Consider the following 16,377-nt stretch of genomic DNA (forward strand, 5'->3'; position numbering starts at 1 on the left):
TATGTTGATGGGCCCCAGACAGAACTTGTGATAATTGAAACTTTTCACCACAGAAAGGAGACAGCTGGCAGTCTTTTCCTGGCTTACCCTCTGTGGTCATGTTTTCAGCTGCTCTCATAAGAAAAGAAAAAAAGATACTGAAAAGTGGCACCGGAGAAATTAATTCTGCTGTGTCTCCATAGTAGACTGTCACCTGTTCTTCCCAGATCTTCATCTTTTAACACCCAAACCTCCAAGAGGTTTTTACTGTATTTTCAGAATTGGGAGGTTGTTTCCCCTTAAGAGATTTCCAGGCTATTTATGTAGCAGCATGTCATGTGACACACCAGTTGCCATGGCAAATATTTGTGTTTCGTGAAAAATGTGGGTTAAAAAATCAATGTAAATGGCCAAATCCCCAGACAGACAGGTCTTCGGGCAAGTGTTTGGCCAGCATCATTATTGTTTCAAATTCAGCTGTTTAACAGGCTGTGAGAAGGCCATGGGCTAATGTGCATAATGGGAACAGGCGGAGGCACCTGTTTTGATTCTCACCCTGTTGGAGCCGCTCAGGACCCATGGTTTTATAGATAACAGATCTACAGGTAATACAAATATTATGACTAGGTTTGAGCCAGGAAGCAGTTTACTTCAAAAAAAAAAAAAAAAAGCTTTTAAAAATAATGACATCTTTTCTGAATGCTAATTAGCCCTGGTTTTAATTTCCTCTGTTGACTTCTCAAAGCTTTCCCCAACTGCTGGAAGCAGTAATTTTTAATGACTTTTCCTGTGCTCCTGGATTGGTACATTTCTGAATTTACTCTTCAATGGTAAATTTAATTATTCATATACTTTGTGGGAGATGTCCTGGGCACAGAAGTTAAAAGACTAAGAGAAATAGTGAGCCTCCACCACCATGCAGTGTGGTGCCACATAGACAAGGCCTTTCTTGTAACTGCTTCTTAATGTGTGTCCCCTAGAAGTCATACTTGGCATCTGATTATAGTTATTTTTGTAAATATTTACTTTATCAAACTCTTTCTTTAAAGCAAACAGGGCTTGGCAAGTAGAACATCTTTGCTGGGGGTTGAAAAGTTCTTTCTAATTATTAGCTCCTGCCTGTGTGGAAAGAGGGAACAGGCTGGCCCAGCGGGGGAAGCAAGGGAGGGAGGGAGCCTTCTATTTGTTTTGTAAAATTGCCCATGAGAGTCCTTTTGATTTAAACAGTGTCTTATTCTTCATTGTAGGGGAAAGGCAGAAGGTCAAGAGGACATCATGATAAGAAGGTCTGTAATTTGTGTGACTAGTTGAAATTTGGGGTCTGTCACCTGATGTCCTTTCCTTTTGCTGGAGGGCAAAAGTATGGGAGGCCTCTTGACAGCTGGAGACTGCAGCAAAAAGTTCTTTTGAGCTTCCTTTATAAAAGAAATGAGATCATGTTTTTGGAAAAAAAATCATGGTTGCATTTAAAGTGAAAAATCCTTTTTTGCCCTCTATTGGGAATAAATTACTGCTCAGGCTTCCGTCCAAACAAATGATTTAGCAGCCTCAAAATTGTCTGAATCACATCAGTCTTCAACTTCAATCATGGACTTTCACCTTTTAAAAGTCTACTTTAAAAGGATTTAAAAGGAAAAAATAAATGCAATTGTCTCCCAGCATGTGCTTACGTGTGTGCAGGCGTGTGCCTGGGCACATACATATACTGCCTGTGGGATGTAGTACGGGCATGGGATTTAGGCTTAAGCTGCCCGTAACAACTGAAGTAACAAAAATTTGGAAAAATGAAATAGTTGCCACATACGGCAATTACATGCCAGCAAGTAATGTTCTACAAAGCCATTCATGGGTAAGAAAGCCCTGAACTTGAAACAAGAATGCACAGGATTCTCCTGTTACTAATATAGTAACTTTGAGCAAGTCACTTTAATTCTCTGTACCTCACTGTCCTCCCCTGACAAATAGGAACAAGGCCTTCTTTCACATAAGGTCTTTGCAAGGATCAGGTAAGTTACTGTGTTTGAAAGTGCTTTGGAACTATAATGCACTGATTTATCATTAATCATCCATCCATTTTTAAAAGTATCCTCTAGGCCTCCCTTTTTTGGTGATCTTAATAAGAATTTCAGAGGAAACTTAGCTACCCTTTTCAAGGAAAAAGAGCCCACTTTTTGGATCTCCTTTTACTCCTGCAGAGCTTTACCTAGAAAGGGCTGCATTTGTAACCATGAGTGCATAATCTTTCTGAACCTAGACGTGTTTCCCCCAGATAAACTAATCAGTGCAATTACATCCTTTCTCTAGCTCCTGGAGACTTTTTACTGTAAGGAAATTGTGAGCTTGATTCTGCACTTCAAAACTACCATTTTCTTTAAGAACACCAAGGCATTATTTATCTGGAATATTTATGACTACTAATGTTGATTGGGCTTGGCCGTGTGCATGGCACTAAGGACCTTCCATACCTACGGAACCCTCACAGCAGCCACAAAACCTTGGTGCTGTCCTTGTCCCCAGCCCACCCATATGGTAAAGGAGCACAGAGGATCCAGCTCCAGAGTTTGTGCCCTCTCCCCATACCATACCACATGGGCCAGTCTTCAAAACCAACTACTCCTGCTGCTATTACCACTGCCGCTGTCACTGCTGCTGGCACTAACGTGTATTAAGTGTTTACTCTGTGACCAGCACTTGATATTGAATAGAGAAAATTGCAGATCTTTTTTGTCTTTTTCCTTTCAATGTTAGACAGCAGTTGTCACCTCTGCTGTCATATTTGCTTTTTTTGACTCTGATTTCAACAGCCTTTTTTTATCTTCTAGTTCAGTTTACCAAATAACCCAAACTCAAGAAGATGAATATTAAGTTTGAGTCAGGCTCTGCATAGGTTCCATGAAAAACTATAGTAGAGTCTATAATAGTTATTTTTAAAAATCCAGTGGGGGCGGGGGATAGAAATCTAAGCAATCTTTATTTTCAGGGATCCAATTCAAAGATTTGAAGTTGCTAAAATTGTCTCTGTCAGCAATTAATCTTTTTATTATCTTAAGGCGGGCATATTAACAACTGTCTTAAGGTCTATTTAAGTTTAATTGCTATTTTAATAATAAAAATATACTTTTATGGGTAAAACAAGCAAACAAACAAATGTACTCATCGTACTATAAGAGTACAGTCTAAAGTCTTGGGTGTGTTTAGTCCTGTGGAGGGGGAAGAGGGAGAGAGGAATGGGGCTGAAAAGAAATAAGAGGGGTCTCTTAGAGAGCGAAGAAGACAAAAAATTAACAAAGAGTGTGTCCATGGTAGTTTTTATATTGTTTTTTATACTCCTCTGTATGTTCAAAACCTTTCCAAAAATTTTTCCAAAGGAAAAAGGAAAAAAGTTCAAATTGAAGAAGAAAATCCTATTTCCTAAGCAATATCCGCTTTGTAAAGCTTCCTTTGGTATAGAAAGAATAGGTTTGGGTGATAGCATGTAAATCTCAAATTTGGAGCCTCACCCGAGGGCGGTACAGTGAGACTCTGTCTCTACAAAAAAAAAAGAAAACTGCAATTATTTTATGAGTGAAATCAGCTCAACTATTTTAGTCAGGCAATGTGTGACATCTGGACTCATTTTCTCTAATCTGTATAAAAAAGAGACTGGACCGGATTGGTTTTGGTTTTTTGTTTTTTTGGGTTTTTTTTTGAGAGACAGAGTCTTACTTTGTCACTCTCGGTAGAGTGCTGTGGCGTCACAGCTCACAGCAACCTCCAGCTCTTGGGCTTAGGCAATTCTCTTGCCTCGGCCTCCCGTGTAGCTGGGACTACAGGCACCCGCCACAAAGCCCGGCTATTTTTTTGTTGCAGTTTGGCCGGGGTCAGGTTCGAACCCACCACCCTCAGTATATGGGGCCAGTGCCCTACTCATTGAGCCACAGGCACTGCCCCAGATTGGTATTTTTAAGGTGCTTCCACATCCCCCCCACTCCTCACCCCACAACCCCAAGGAAAGAGAAAAATGGAAGTTCCAGGGAAGGGAGGTGTTCTCTAGGCCCCACCCACCCACAACATCTCGATTATCTATTTTACATCTTTGTCATCAAATTATAGGGTGTTTGAGCAAAATTGTTCCAGGCCTTATAACTTTCAAAACCACAAGGCAATATCTAACAGCAGTTTTGGCTTTAACATATCATATCTGGTAAGGGAATGAGCCTACTTCTTAAAGAGTGCAGGGCACCACCCTGATTGACTTTGTGCTCCAAACACCCTCTAGTCTCCTTTCTTCTCTTGCCCTAGATGATAGAAGAGAGAGTGGGTCTTATTTTGACAAGAACCAGAACTCTACAACCTGGAGATGTAAGATAAGATTCAAAAGTAAGCCCAGGCTGTTTTATTTTTTAGGATTCATTTTCTCTCTTACTTCCTCATTTAACTTACCATATTAAAGAAAGAAGAGAAAAAAGTATAAAAACAGAAGAAAAACTTTAGAATCTTTTAAAACCAGTTACCATTCTCTCTAATTCATAGAAATTGCCAACTCTTCTTTGCATTTTTGGCAATAAACTTTTTAAATGAACTAACAGTATGTGGTTTTATTTGCAAAACATTTTTTTCTTGCTATTCTTACAAAACTTTTCTTATAGTTGACAAGAAAAGGCTATAAAAATTGTTTTTGATCTTAACAGCATTGTCTAACTGTACATTTTTATTACATGTGATTAATAATTTTACTTATACATACCAGGAAAAGGGTTAAACTATTGGCAAGCTACAAACTATCTTTATTTTTTTACTTTATCCCTTTCATTTACCAAATTATGACCTGATCATTCATACAAAGTTTGAAAAGTTCAGAAAGGAAAAAAAATATGCAAAGTATTTAAGAATTTTTTTCCTATAATGTCACAACCCTTTGATATTGTTTAAATTTTGGCATATTCCCTTGGTGATATCATATTGGATATTTAACTGTAATTTTACTCTTTTCATCTAAAAATTTATCATAAGCCTTTATATATAAGATTTAAAACTTATTTTGAAACATTTTAATGGCTATATAATATTCTGTATTAAAGATATACCATAATTTTCTTAGCCATTATGTTATTCAACATTAAGTAGTAAATGTCAAATTATTAATCATATTAATAAATTATTTCTTGTCTTCTCTGTTATAAATAAAACTGCCTTGAACATCTTTATCTTCGTTTGTAAATCTTTGAATTTAGGCTACCTCCTAGAGGTAGAACTTCTTGGTCAAAGGGTATGGACATTTTTTAATCTGAGTAGCCAAAACTCAAGCTAAGCATTTACAAATAAATTGTATGATCACAGAACAGCTTTGTGCTGTGAACCCAATCCAAGTGGCTATGAGCTTAAATGTTAGTATTCACACATTCATTCATTCATCCAACTAATCCTTATTGACCTTTTGCTGTGTACCAGGCACTGGAGATACAGCAGTGAACAAAGCAAACCAAGTCCTTGCCCTGTTGGGATTGGTATTCTAGTGAGAGGGACAGGCAATACATAGATGTTTAATGCAACTGTCAGAAGAATGGTGTTATAAAGAAAAATAAAGCATGATTCATACATAGGAATAGAGAATGTGACACGGTGGAGTGTTATAAGAATTCTGCAAGTTTTCTTTAGTGATTTTTGATCAACAGACTTAAATATCCACACATTTTTCTTCTAGAAAATTGGAATGTCAAGCTTTATGCTGGTGATTATAGCAATCCTTTTTGAGGATTGTTCTATTTCCCATATTTTAGGGAAAGTGATGAAAATATCGTTAGGCTCATGGATTGAGGAATCCAGGCTGATTTTGATTCTCATCTTGTCAGGCTTCCTGACATATCCTCAGCAGGCTCAGCCCCTCCATCGTAATTATGCCAAGTGGTTCCTAACCATGTTACAGAAATATTAGGAGGGTAACAGAAAAGATGACCTTGATGCAGCAGCAAAATGAAATGTGTGTCTAGAAAAAGAAACGTCACATTTGACTGAAAATAGACCTCATCTATTTAAAAAAATTTTCCTAATTCTGTTCTGTTTGATCTTCAACCAGAATTTGATCCTTTGAGTGTTTTTGTTTCATAAGAATGCATCAAAGTGTGAGGATTTTTTCTCCTCGGAAAGTGTTTCAGAGTTCAGGAAGACTCATTTGAATAAAGATACCTTTCAAAGCAATTGCAGAAATTATTCCTAGAAAATTGCGCTGATCTGAGTGGCCTTTACACTTAATTCTCTTCCTTTATATGTCTCTGCTCAATGAGTTCTCTGTTTTTGCCTTTTATTCTCTTTGCAAAGGTTAAGGACTCTGACTCTCACTTTCAATTGGCATTTAAGGCTTAGGCGGTTTCTGGGTCCTACAAACTGAAAGCAATTGACTTGCAGGCCCCAGAAAATTAGAATATCACTTTTTGGGGTTCTGTCCCCATGACTACCCTTACACATTAGATAGTGTGGGCAGCTATTCATCTATTTTGGTTTGAAAGTTGCTGGAAAGAGTTTTTGATCTAAAAGCAGAAAAGGAAAAAAATTCCCTGGGTCTTTTTCATGGTGCATAAAGTGATGCCACTGGAGGCAATTGGATTTGACTTGGTGGCTTTATTAGCTCCAGAAGTTTATTAAAATGCCAATACCCCTGGAGAGGTGGCATGTTAAGTCAGAGAGCCATAGGGTATCAAAATTAGAAGTGCCCCGAATGATCCCTTAATGGAAATTGGAACCCCACAAAAAAAGTGGCCTCCCAAGGCCTCAGAGGAAGGTGGTGACAGATTAGATTCCAGCTGTTATTGCTTCGAATCCACCACTTTCCATCACACTATGTTATCTTCGTTAGCATGTTCATAGGGGTCATTTTAACAAATTGCTTTGCAGCCTATAAGCTAGGAAAAAACAGCAGGTTAAGGCCAGGTTTGCTATGATGTAGGAGGCGAGTAAGGAGAGCACAGCACAGTAAGGAGGCGTAGAGTGTTCTGGACAGATGAGGCTGTGGGCACTGGTAGCTTGGGTGCAGGGGACAGCGCGGAGCAGGCTATGGAAGAGAAAGCACTGAAAGGGAAGAAAGAGGGACTGGAAAGGGAAATGGAAGGGTATCAAAGACACCCTTCACCCAGTACTTCTCCATCCTTTAGTTTTGTATGGACCCAGGAGGCTTAAGAACAGAATTTTGTCTTGTAGTAGCAAACATAATGTCTTAGAAGTTAAGAAGACCTGCCGGGAGTCACTAACGGCCAGGAGAGAATATGCCCAAGTTTTATTGTGATTACTGCGATACCTATCTCACCCATGACTCTCCATCTGTGAGGAAGACACACTGCAGTGGGAGAAAGCACAAAGAGAATGTGAAAGACTATTATCAGAAATGGATGGAAGAGCAGGCCCAGAGCCTGATTGACAAAACAACGGCTGCATTTCAACAAGGAAAAATACCTCCTACTCCATTCTCGGCTCCTCCTCCTGCAGGGGCGATGATTCCACCTCCCCCCAGTCTTCCGGGTCCTCCTTGTCCTGGTATGATGCCAGCACCACATATGGGGGCCCCTCCCATGATGCCAATGATGGGTCCTCCTCCTCCTGGGATGATGCCAGTGGGACCTGCTCCTGGAATGAGGCCACCCATGGGAGGTCACATGCCAATGATGCCTGGGCCCCCAGTGATGAGACCTCCTGCTCGTCCCATGATGGTGCCCACTCGTCCTGAAATGACTCGACCAGACAGATAAGGATAGAGGGGAGTTTTCTTTCTGTCAGTTTTATATTCCTTGTTCTGCTTCACCAAGAGATCATGGTGCTGTGACGCTGGGTGTTTTCTTAATAGCATGATAAGGAAAACTTGCTCCCCCTTCCTATCAAAGAGAGAGTAAGAATAGTTTTGAAGGGGAAAAGTGGAACCAGAAAAAGGGGCAGTTTTCATTTGTATTGTGAAATGTGAAAATAAAATTGTTAACTGTTTTAGTTAAAAAAAAAAAAAAAGACCTGCCAACCAGCTTTATGATCTTGAGCAAGTCATTTAACCTCTCCATGCCCCAGTTTCTTTATCCGTAGTAATAGCCACACCAAATGGGGGTGAAGCACCGTGAAGAGTTCTTTACACATATTATAATAAGCCCAGCAGCTCTGCAGGGACCTTTCATTTGCACAGATGAGAAAATTTAGATTCAGACCTCTCTAACTTGCCCCAGAGTATGTGACAGGTACCAGCAGAGCTTGGATTTGAACTCATGTTAGTCAGACTTTGGGGCCAAGGGTCATTTCCCTGGGCCCATAATATACATTACTGAGTAAAATGCAATGCCAATGACCTTCATGATTCCTTGTGTTCTAACATTCAGGGCTGTGTTTATGCTCAGTACGTGACCCCTGGTTAGGTCAGCTTCTCTTTCTGAAGACCGTATGTATCTTTCAAACTGTTCTAGCCATCTGAGGTCCTGATGTTTGTTCTGTACAAAGCTCAACACATCATGACCCCTCAACAAAATATGATTATCAGACAAGAGTCAGACAACTGGTATCCCTGGCCTTTGGGTAATAATAAAAGCTCATATTGTGAAGCTAAGCTCTCACAGCCATAATCTTCAGGAAGAACCTTTTCTTTCTTATACCATACAGTTGCCTAGTGCTTAGGCAAATTACTAACGGATATGTTTTGGTATTTAACTAAACATTGGCTTATAGTTTCAAAAGTATTCTAATCTATCTTTGTAGGCAATGGTATGATTATCATTCTGTAAGGATGATATCCACGTTGGATTATCCCATATGCTAATCATTTGCCCCTAGGGAGTTCCTGCTTACATACAAATTAGAGATCCAATTTAATCCTATACCCACTACTTTCTACGTATACGAATAAAATATTTTTCATAAGGACATTCATCTTAGAAAACACATTCCTTTTTTCCGAAATTTTTCTTTGAGGTAGTTATTTCTAAATTTAAGAATGCAATGCTAGGCCCTTCTATTTTGCTTCACATCTATGACTTACTAATATAGGTATCATCATCCCACCTTCTTTTTTGTTTTGTTTTAGATTTAGAATTTTCCCTAAATAACGACTCCAGAAACTCCCAAAGTTACCTAATTAGTGATTACACTTTGAAAATGAAGAAAGCATTTCCCAGCTAGTTGACTCAGTTAGTTAGAGCAGGACGCTAATAATTAGGCCACAGCCACAGGTCTGGGCTCTGTGTGGGCTGGTTATGAATGCAGCAATCTCACAACGGTAAAAGGATGGCTGTGGTCCCAGGAAGGACCAACTAAGAATGCAAGGCCTCAACAGAGATCCATTCCCATTAGAAGGAAAAAAATTGCTATTGAGTTAGTCAATATCACATTGAAAATACAGCACATCTTAAATAAAAAGAGAAGGAAAGAGAGGGAGGAAGGGAAAGAGGAAAAAAAAAGAAGGAAGGGAGGAGAAGGAAAAAGAGAGAAGGGAGGGGAAAGGAAGGTAAAAAGAAAGGTAAGGAGAGAAAGAAGGAAAACCAACAAATGAACAACAAAAGTTCATGGAGACAAATAATAAAGGAAGAAAGACAGAAGGCGCTGGAACCTGAAGCATGGTGTGACCTTTAATCAGGGCTCTTATTCCTAGCAGGCTGTGAAGCAGCTTTGTCTTTACCTGCTCAATGGATTTCACAATGCTGATGCACTGCTTTAATTTGGGAAGCCTTTCTCTTGAGAGGCATGTCTTTTCTTGCTCTGAGTCTAAAGTGCTCCCGAGTGTGGCATTCTCTGTGACAGATGTACTACAGTTATGCTTTAGCTGACTCCAAACCCATAGTTTCCCAGTGCCTGAGTGGTGTACTTGAGGTCCAAGAGTGTGTTTCCTTCAAGAGCTGGTCTTTGCTGGAATAGCATCCAAGAAGGTAGGAAGGTGTAATCCCTTTGTTCTAAAACAGGCACTGATAAATTCTAAAAATAACCCAAGGCTATTTTTTTCAGAAGGTCTAAAATGCATATGTTGATGTACAAATACCCTACACCTACCCCATGGAAAGGGACTGTCCTAAAGAAGCATTAAGAATCCTCTTCTTTTTGAACTTCTCCCAAGGTTGTTCCATTTCCAATTTCACATGATTCTCTGTAAAGATAAAGAATTTCACAAATATTTAAACATCACCAAGTAAACAAGATTCTATGGCAAATTTCCCATCCATAGATTGACTTCTTAGGGGATTCTCAGAGTCTTGGTTGACAGTATGGAATGGGACTGGCAGGACCAGCCAGAGCTGTACATGTCCATCTGTGATTATTTTGTGTGTCTGTTCCTCACTGATGAAGGATTGTCATTCTTTACTGAATTCCAACCTTTCTACCATCACAACCCATTCCTGAAGAGAAGCATAAAGGTGGCCAGAAGCCATTTCTGTTGGAACATGGGCCACTTGCCCTCTACCAGGAGTCACAGCTCCTCCTGCCGGCACCGATGTCTGCTAAAGGAGGCTTTGGTTCTCTAATTTTTTCTTGTCTATTTGAGAAGAAGGCATTTATTTCCATTTATCAGACAGCTTGCATTCTCTTCTGGTGCCTTGATTAGGTCATAAAGGGCTAAAATCTTGGCAAGGGGACTTTTTATATCATTCTTAGGCCTTAGAACAACTCTTAAGTTAAAAATATACAAAAGTTCACTGCTATTTAAAGCTCAATTCTACAGTTAGAGGAAATTTCCCCTTTGGGAACTAACAGTTGCTTTTCAGCATTTTTACTTGAAATGACAGTCTCATTAATTATTCCACTGCCCAGAACCTGAGAAAAGAAAAAGAATTTGAAGGGTTTTAAAAATTTCTTGTGTTTGCTTTTATTGTAAATATATCTCTTAGTTTACATTTCTCTTAGATAACGTTCTGTCTTGAATTTGTTAATTATTCTCAATTAACTTTTATTTAGTAAAGGTACAGTATGAGCAATCTATTGTAGTAACACTTAACACAGTGCTGTGGCATACCAGTTGATAAATTAATTGGTTCTTTTTTCCTTTGAATCTTATGAAAACTCTTCAAAATGCAGAGAGCAATATACTTTTACAATTTAGTAAAGATGGACTTATAATGTCTGAAAATGTTGACTTTTTTAATTTTTCTTTTGAGACAAGGTCTCATTCTGTCACTCTGGATAGAGCGCTATGGCGTCATCATAGCTCATAGCAACCTCAAACTCTTGGGCTCAAGCGATACTCCTACCCACGAAGCTGGGACTACAGGTGCCTGCCACAACAACTAGCTAGTTTTTCTATTTTTAGTAGAGACAGGGTCTCACTCTTACTCAGGCTGGTCTGGAACTCCTGAGGTCCAGCAATCCACCAGCCATGGCGTCCCATTTTCAGGTGTGAGTCACCTGAAAATGTTGACATATTGAAGACAATCTATTCTTTAAATCGCTAAGCAAGGATTTGTAACAATCATTACAGTAAGTTAATACCTGGCTGTATTCAAGGACTGAAACATCTGTGCCCTCCCTTTTCCTCTCTGCCTTTTCCTCCGGCCATTTAGACCACAGGGCAGAGTGTCAGTGGTTGTAGTGCAACAGTTTTCAATAATTAAAATATAGTGGTTACAGAGATACAACAAAATTTCCCTTGTTTTAAACTGGGGTGACAATTCTGAGTTGCTATTGTCATCCAAAACTGTTCTGATTTAATTTTGAAAATAGCATTTACTCTGGGTTTCTTTTAATATAGAAAAGTATAAAGAAGAAAAAAGTTGTTCATCATCCCATTCTTAGAGAGCTCCTCTTAACATTTAGAAATAAAAGTAGTATATTTCCATGACTTAAAATTTCAGTCAATACAGATAGGGACCAAATGAAAAGCAAATGCTTCCTTGGTTTTATTTGTTATGAGATTTCTGATTCTAATCTACCTGGGGATGTAACATATCTACCTGGGGATATGCCCTAAGAAGACATCAGATTTAATAAAAGAACACTTGTCAAGAGAAAACTAGAAAATAACGAAGGTGAGACCATGCAACATGATGCTCCTTGTAAAAATCACCCTGGATATAGGAGAAGGTGGCAGGAGAGCTCTAAACAAAAACCAGTGATGCGCTAGGAAGTCAGAAACAGCTTTTAATGGCATATTTGAAGTTATCCTGAAGCCTGCAAAGCAGTGCTTCACCCTGTTGTTTCTCAGGACTGGTAGATAAGTAATGAGTAATCAGCAACTTGCTTCTCTGAGACCAGGCATGCATGTGTAAAAAGTAAATTGCAGATAACGTAATAGTAGGGGTAAGCTGGCCATATCAAAGTCAACTAATTGCATAAGTTTCAGTTCCTTGAGCCCTTTTATAACACTTTCATAAAATATTATTAATAGCTTTGAGTGATCTGTAAGATATCCTCTGGTACTGGGTTTTAATGATATATACTAGCCACACTTTCATATTATGACATGTATCTGATAAATCAATGCTGGGATCCATACCTTCTCATCACTGAGTAGTAAATGATAATGTGACAGTGTGTGTCTGAACTAGTCATAGAAAGGAGATCACACTATATTTCATCTCTGGAAACTTTTTTTCCACAGGTCGTGAAAGTTGTGGTGCCTTCAAGACCTGCAAAAGCACTGTGGAATTATGACTTTGCTATTTATAATGGTGTCATAGACAAGGCATCCCCAGACTTCTTGGCATTCAAGGAACGTTTTAACTCAGTTTGGGGAAATATTTTTTCTCTCTTGGAACACATTGAGAAGTTTCTCAGGGACTATGCAATACCAGAAGTCAAAATCAAAGGGAAGAATTTGGTGGCTCTCCTTCCAGAGTTTGAGCTGAAGAATAAACTTACCAAATATGAACTTCTTTCAGTGTTGGAGAATGCAAGAGACGTCCAAATGCTGTTAAATCTTCCCGGGCAGAGGTACAAGGGTCAGGATGGAGAGACAGAGGCTGCTGTGAAGATCCAAGCTACATGGAAATGCTACACAACAAGAAAATTCTTTCAGGCGTACCGCCAGCAGAAGTGGGCGTCGGGGGTGATTGCCATCGCTTGGCTTTTATATTGCCATAAGATTCGAGTAAGGAAGATCCTAAGGGAGTCACGGCAGAGACACCTGGAGAATTTCCGCATTCGAGCTAAGGTGCACAAGGCTGCCAGCTGTTAAGGCAGACCTCTTTTTCTAAACATTTCTTACTTGAGCGATCACAACAAGTTGTCTCTTCATCTTCCCCTTCTCTCTCTGACTACCCTCTCCCTCAGCCTCTCATGCTTTTTACTTTCTCTCCATGTACGATGCACAAACCCCATGTTTGTTCATGTAGCATATTTTACCCCTAACCAGGAATTTGGCTTTTGCGTCTGCAAAATCTGTTGCAATTTTTCTATAGGAAAAAAGATCCCTTCACTCTGACTGTGGTGGTTCTGTCAGAAAATCAATGTTTTCACTGCATTACCTTTCTCCCTATATATACCTTCTGGCACTATAATTTGCTGAGAAAAAAAATCCTCTCTTGTCTACATTGCTGTCACCACTTTGTCAGAAAGTATTTAAGTTTGCAGACAGCCTTTTAATTAGTGCTCACAATTTCATTTATGTTTGCTTTCTCTTTTTTTCATTCATATTCTGTTAATTAAGTGAGCTGCCTCTAATCTTCCCCTGCCAGTAGCATCATGTAGCCACCTAATTAAATTAATTGGGGAAGATGTTTTAAGTATGTAATTAAATCAATTAATATAATTTATGCCTGGCTTAACTGTACAGTGGAAAAACAGCTGAAGTTTGACTAGATGAATCCACTACAGCTTCCTGTCACTGATCAATGCTCTTCTTGATTTTTAGCATCTGGCAGCCAACTGGAATCGCATCAGGACCTCCAGGAGGACTATTATCCATATCCCATCATTAGGTATAACACTTTTGCCTGCAAATCTATCAGCAACCTCTATTACCCACCACATTATGGCTCCTTGATTGAGTTCAAGGAAGGCCCCTTGTTTTATTCAAATTGGTCTCGGCAGGAAAATGTTCTCAACATGATGAGAGTAATAACACAGGGCCCTCACTTGAAACGGCGTTTAATTTGGGGATTAAGCAAATAAAGTCATTATCTGGGGGCTGCTATTCAGTGGAGAGGTGATTTGCTGTAATTCGCTTTCATCTGTATGAAATGAACTAAAAAGTTGTATTTTTCCCCCTGAAATAACAGATAATGTTTTCGATCTTCTTTAATGATAGAAGAACACAGGCTTGTGTGTGTTGTTGCTGTTACGCCAATAAGCCAGGATATTGCTTGTACACTGTTTTTAATCAAATGTGCAGTCAAAATGATAAGCTACATTCTCTGAAATTATTTAGTTCTAATTACGAGCAGATGGGATGCTTTATTTGCACCTAGGGCGCCTGAGCAAAAGGAAATGCTGTGTGAACAAGAATAATTAAGAAGTTGAATAGTGTTTTTTGCGCTTAAATAATCTGCAGTTTCATGTTAATTAGCACTAATGTAATTATTTAATTACATTTATGAATTGGGGAGCTTAAAAGCTGTTGTCTGAAATATACTGGTAAAATAGGTATGCCACAATGACATTGGGAATTTCAGAAATTTGCATTGGAAGTTCTTTTAAGACATGAGCTGCTATCAACATGTTTGGGATTTGTTTGCTTGTTTATTTTATTTTGTTTTCTTTTGCTTCTACCTCCTATGTTAAATATTCTTGGTGAGGTCACTCACTAAGCTGACTCAGTACAATTTTGACAAACAGCAAAATCCACTGAATTTCTATATTACATTTTTAGCTCTTTGTTAAGGCCTTTTAGTGAGTGGTCTATTTGAATAGAATTCTGGATTATGATTTATTTGTGCTCATGTGTGAGTATACTTGTTTCTGTAGCACATGTAGCATAGAAACATAACACATTTAAATACTAATATGGAAAGAAAAAACATTAAAATTATTATATAAATATAATTAAATTAGCAAAACATGAATAGTAATAAAATAGTGTAAACTTTTCTAGAATAAAGGATCTAAGTACTTTTAGAAAAGTTTAAAAAAAAAAAACACTTGAATTGCACAGAGCCTTTTATTTTTGGCTCCCTTTATGGTTCACAGAAGAAGTTTGTTCCTTATTAGGATGTGAGGTAAGACCAATCTGAATTTCATTCTAACTTGGGGGGGGGGTTGATGGGACTACTTTTGCACAAAAAATTAGTTCACACACAAAAATTGCACTTGTAATTGATTGCAGCCAGAGAGGCTAATTGCAGACCCAATTAAAAACTGGAGTCTCTAGAATAAGGTACAAGAGGCTTTGCTTCTGCGACTAATTGTGGACGTGACGTGACATTATATAGAAAATTTTGTTTTGCTTTCTTGATTTTATTCAAAACTAGACCTAGAAATAAAGCCCCCACTTAGTATCCATAAACTTCTTCCTTCCTTCACTTCCACCTCTTCACCCTCCTGAGAACTTCCATGTGGTCAGCACTGCAGAGAAGCTTAATACCACACAGTTGCCAAAGAAGTAAAAATTTGAAAGTAATGGAAATGTTAACTGCTATGGAATAAAAATAATTTTAAATGAAAATATCTTAAAATTTCAAAAGGGCTATAAATTAAGTAGGAGAATAATCTGATCAAAGAAACTAGAACTAGAAAGCATTATTTTAAATCTGATATCAAGACTAGTTAACTTCTAGATTACACATCTTTAGTTTACATAAATACATGATAAATATGACGATCCTCTCTACTATAGTAATATTTATTTATTAGCAACATAATAGCCATCTTAAAGAAAAACTGATGATTATATGTTTTCTAAGAGGTAAAAACGAACTCTGATGTTTTTCTCAATTGAGCACTTAAAAAGACCATTTAGTCTGGATGCATTGGCTCACGCCTATAATCCTAGCACGTTGGGAGGCCAAAGTGGGAGCATTGCTTGAGGCCAGGAGTTTGAGACCATCCTGAGCAACATGGAAAGACCCCAGCTCTTCAAAGAATTAGCTGGGTGTGGTGGCACATGCCTATAGTCCCAGCTACATGGATGTCTGAAGTAGGAGGATCACGTGAGCCCAGGAGTTTGAGATTGCAGTGATGTATGATCACACCACTGCAATCTAGCCTACACAACAGAGCAAGACTCTGCCTCTAAAAAGTCAAAACCAATAAATGATTGCACATTTTTTCACAAGAAAGTAATACTTGGGCTTTAATCATGTAATATTTCTTTCTACAACCTGTGTTTTAGGTTCTATAAAAATGACTTACAGATGTTAAATTAAGTTTAAGTAACAGCCAACTGTCACCTCCTACTTATTCTGCAGACAGAATTCTGAAGCTATAGCTATTTTTTTTTTTTTTGAGATATGGGATGCCTATTTCTCATGTACCATATCCCTTGGGAATCCTTCAAGAAGATTTCGGGTATATACAACAGGCTTATTTGTCACATGCACC

The 16,377-nt window shown here is 38.5% G+C and overlaps 2 protein-coding genes across 3 annotated transcripts in view; both read left to right on the top strand.

Annotated features, from left to right (window-relative positions):
• The window catches only part of IQCH (IQ motif containing H), a 296,182-nt gene that overhangs the window by 148,674 nt on the left and 131,131 nt on the right, over positions 1-16,377 (top strand). For both annotated transcript variants that reach the window (XM_053596183.1, XM_053596184.1), the window contains 3 exons: positions 1,227-1,265; positions 12,503-13,054; positions 13,754-13,820. In XM_053596183.1, coding sequence (XP_053452158.1) covers positions 1,227-1,265; positions 12,503-13,054; positions 13,754-13,820 — 658 coding nt within the window. The remainder of the gene's footprint in view (positions 1-1,226; positions 1,266-12,502; positions 13,055-13,753; positions 13,821-16,377) is intronic.
• Positions 7,198-7,934, top strand: LOC128589232 (U1 small nuclear ribonucleoprotein C-like). Its single transcript, XM_053596188.1, has one exon. It carries the CDS (start codon positions 7,218-7,220, stop codon positions 7,695-7,697), a length of 480 nt encoding a protein of 159 aa, XP_053452163.1. The 5' UTR covers positions 7,198-7,217; the 3' UTR covers positions 7,698-7,934.

The sequence above is a fragment of the Nycticebus coucang genome, chromosome 6 (genome assembly GCF_027406575.1).
Source record: "Nycticebus coucang isolate mNycCou1 chromosome 6, mNycCou1.pri, whole genome shotgun sequence".
NCBI lineage: Eukaryota > Metazoa > Chordata > Mammalia > Primates > Lorisidae > Nycticebus > Nycticebus coucang.

Excerpts from the sequence above, each read along its gene's own strand:
- LOC128589232 (XM_053596188.1), top strand. The coding sequence starts at position 7,218 with ATGCCCAAGTTTTATTGTGATTACTGCGATACCTATCTCACCCATGAC.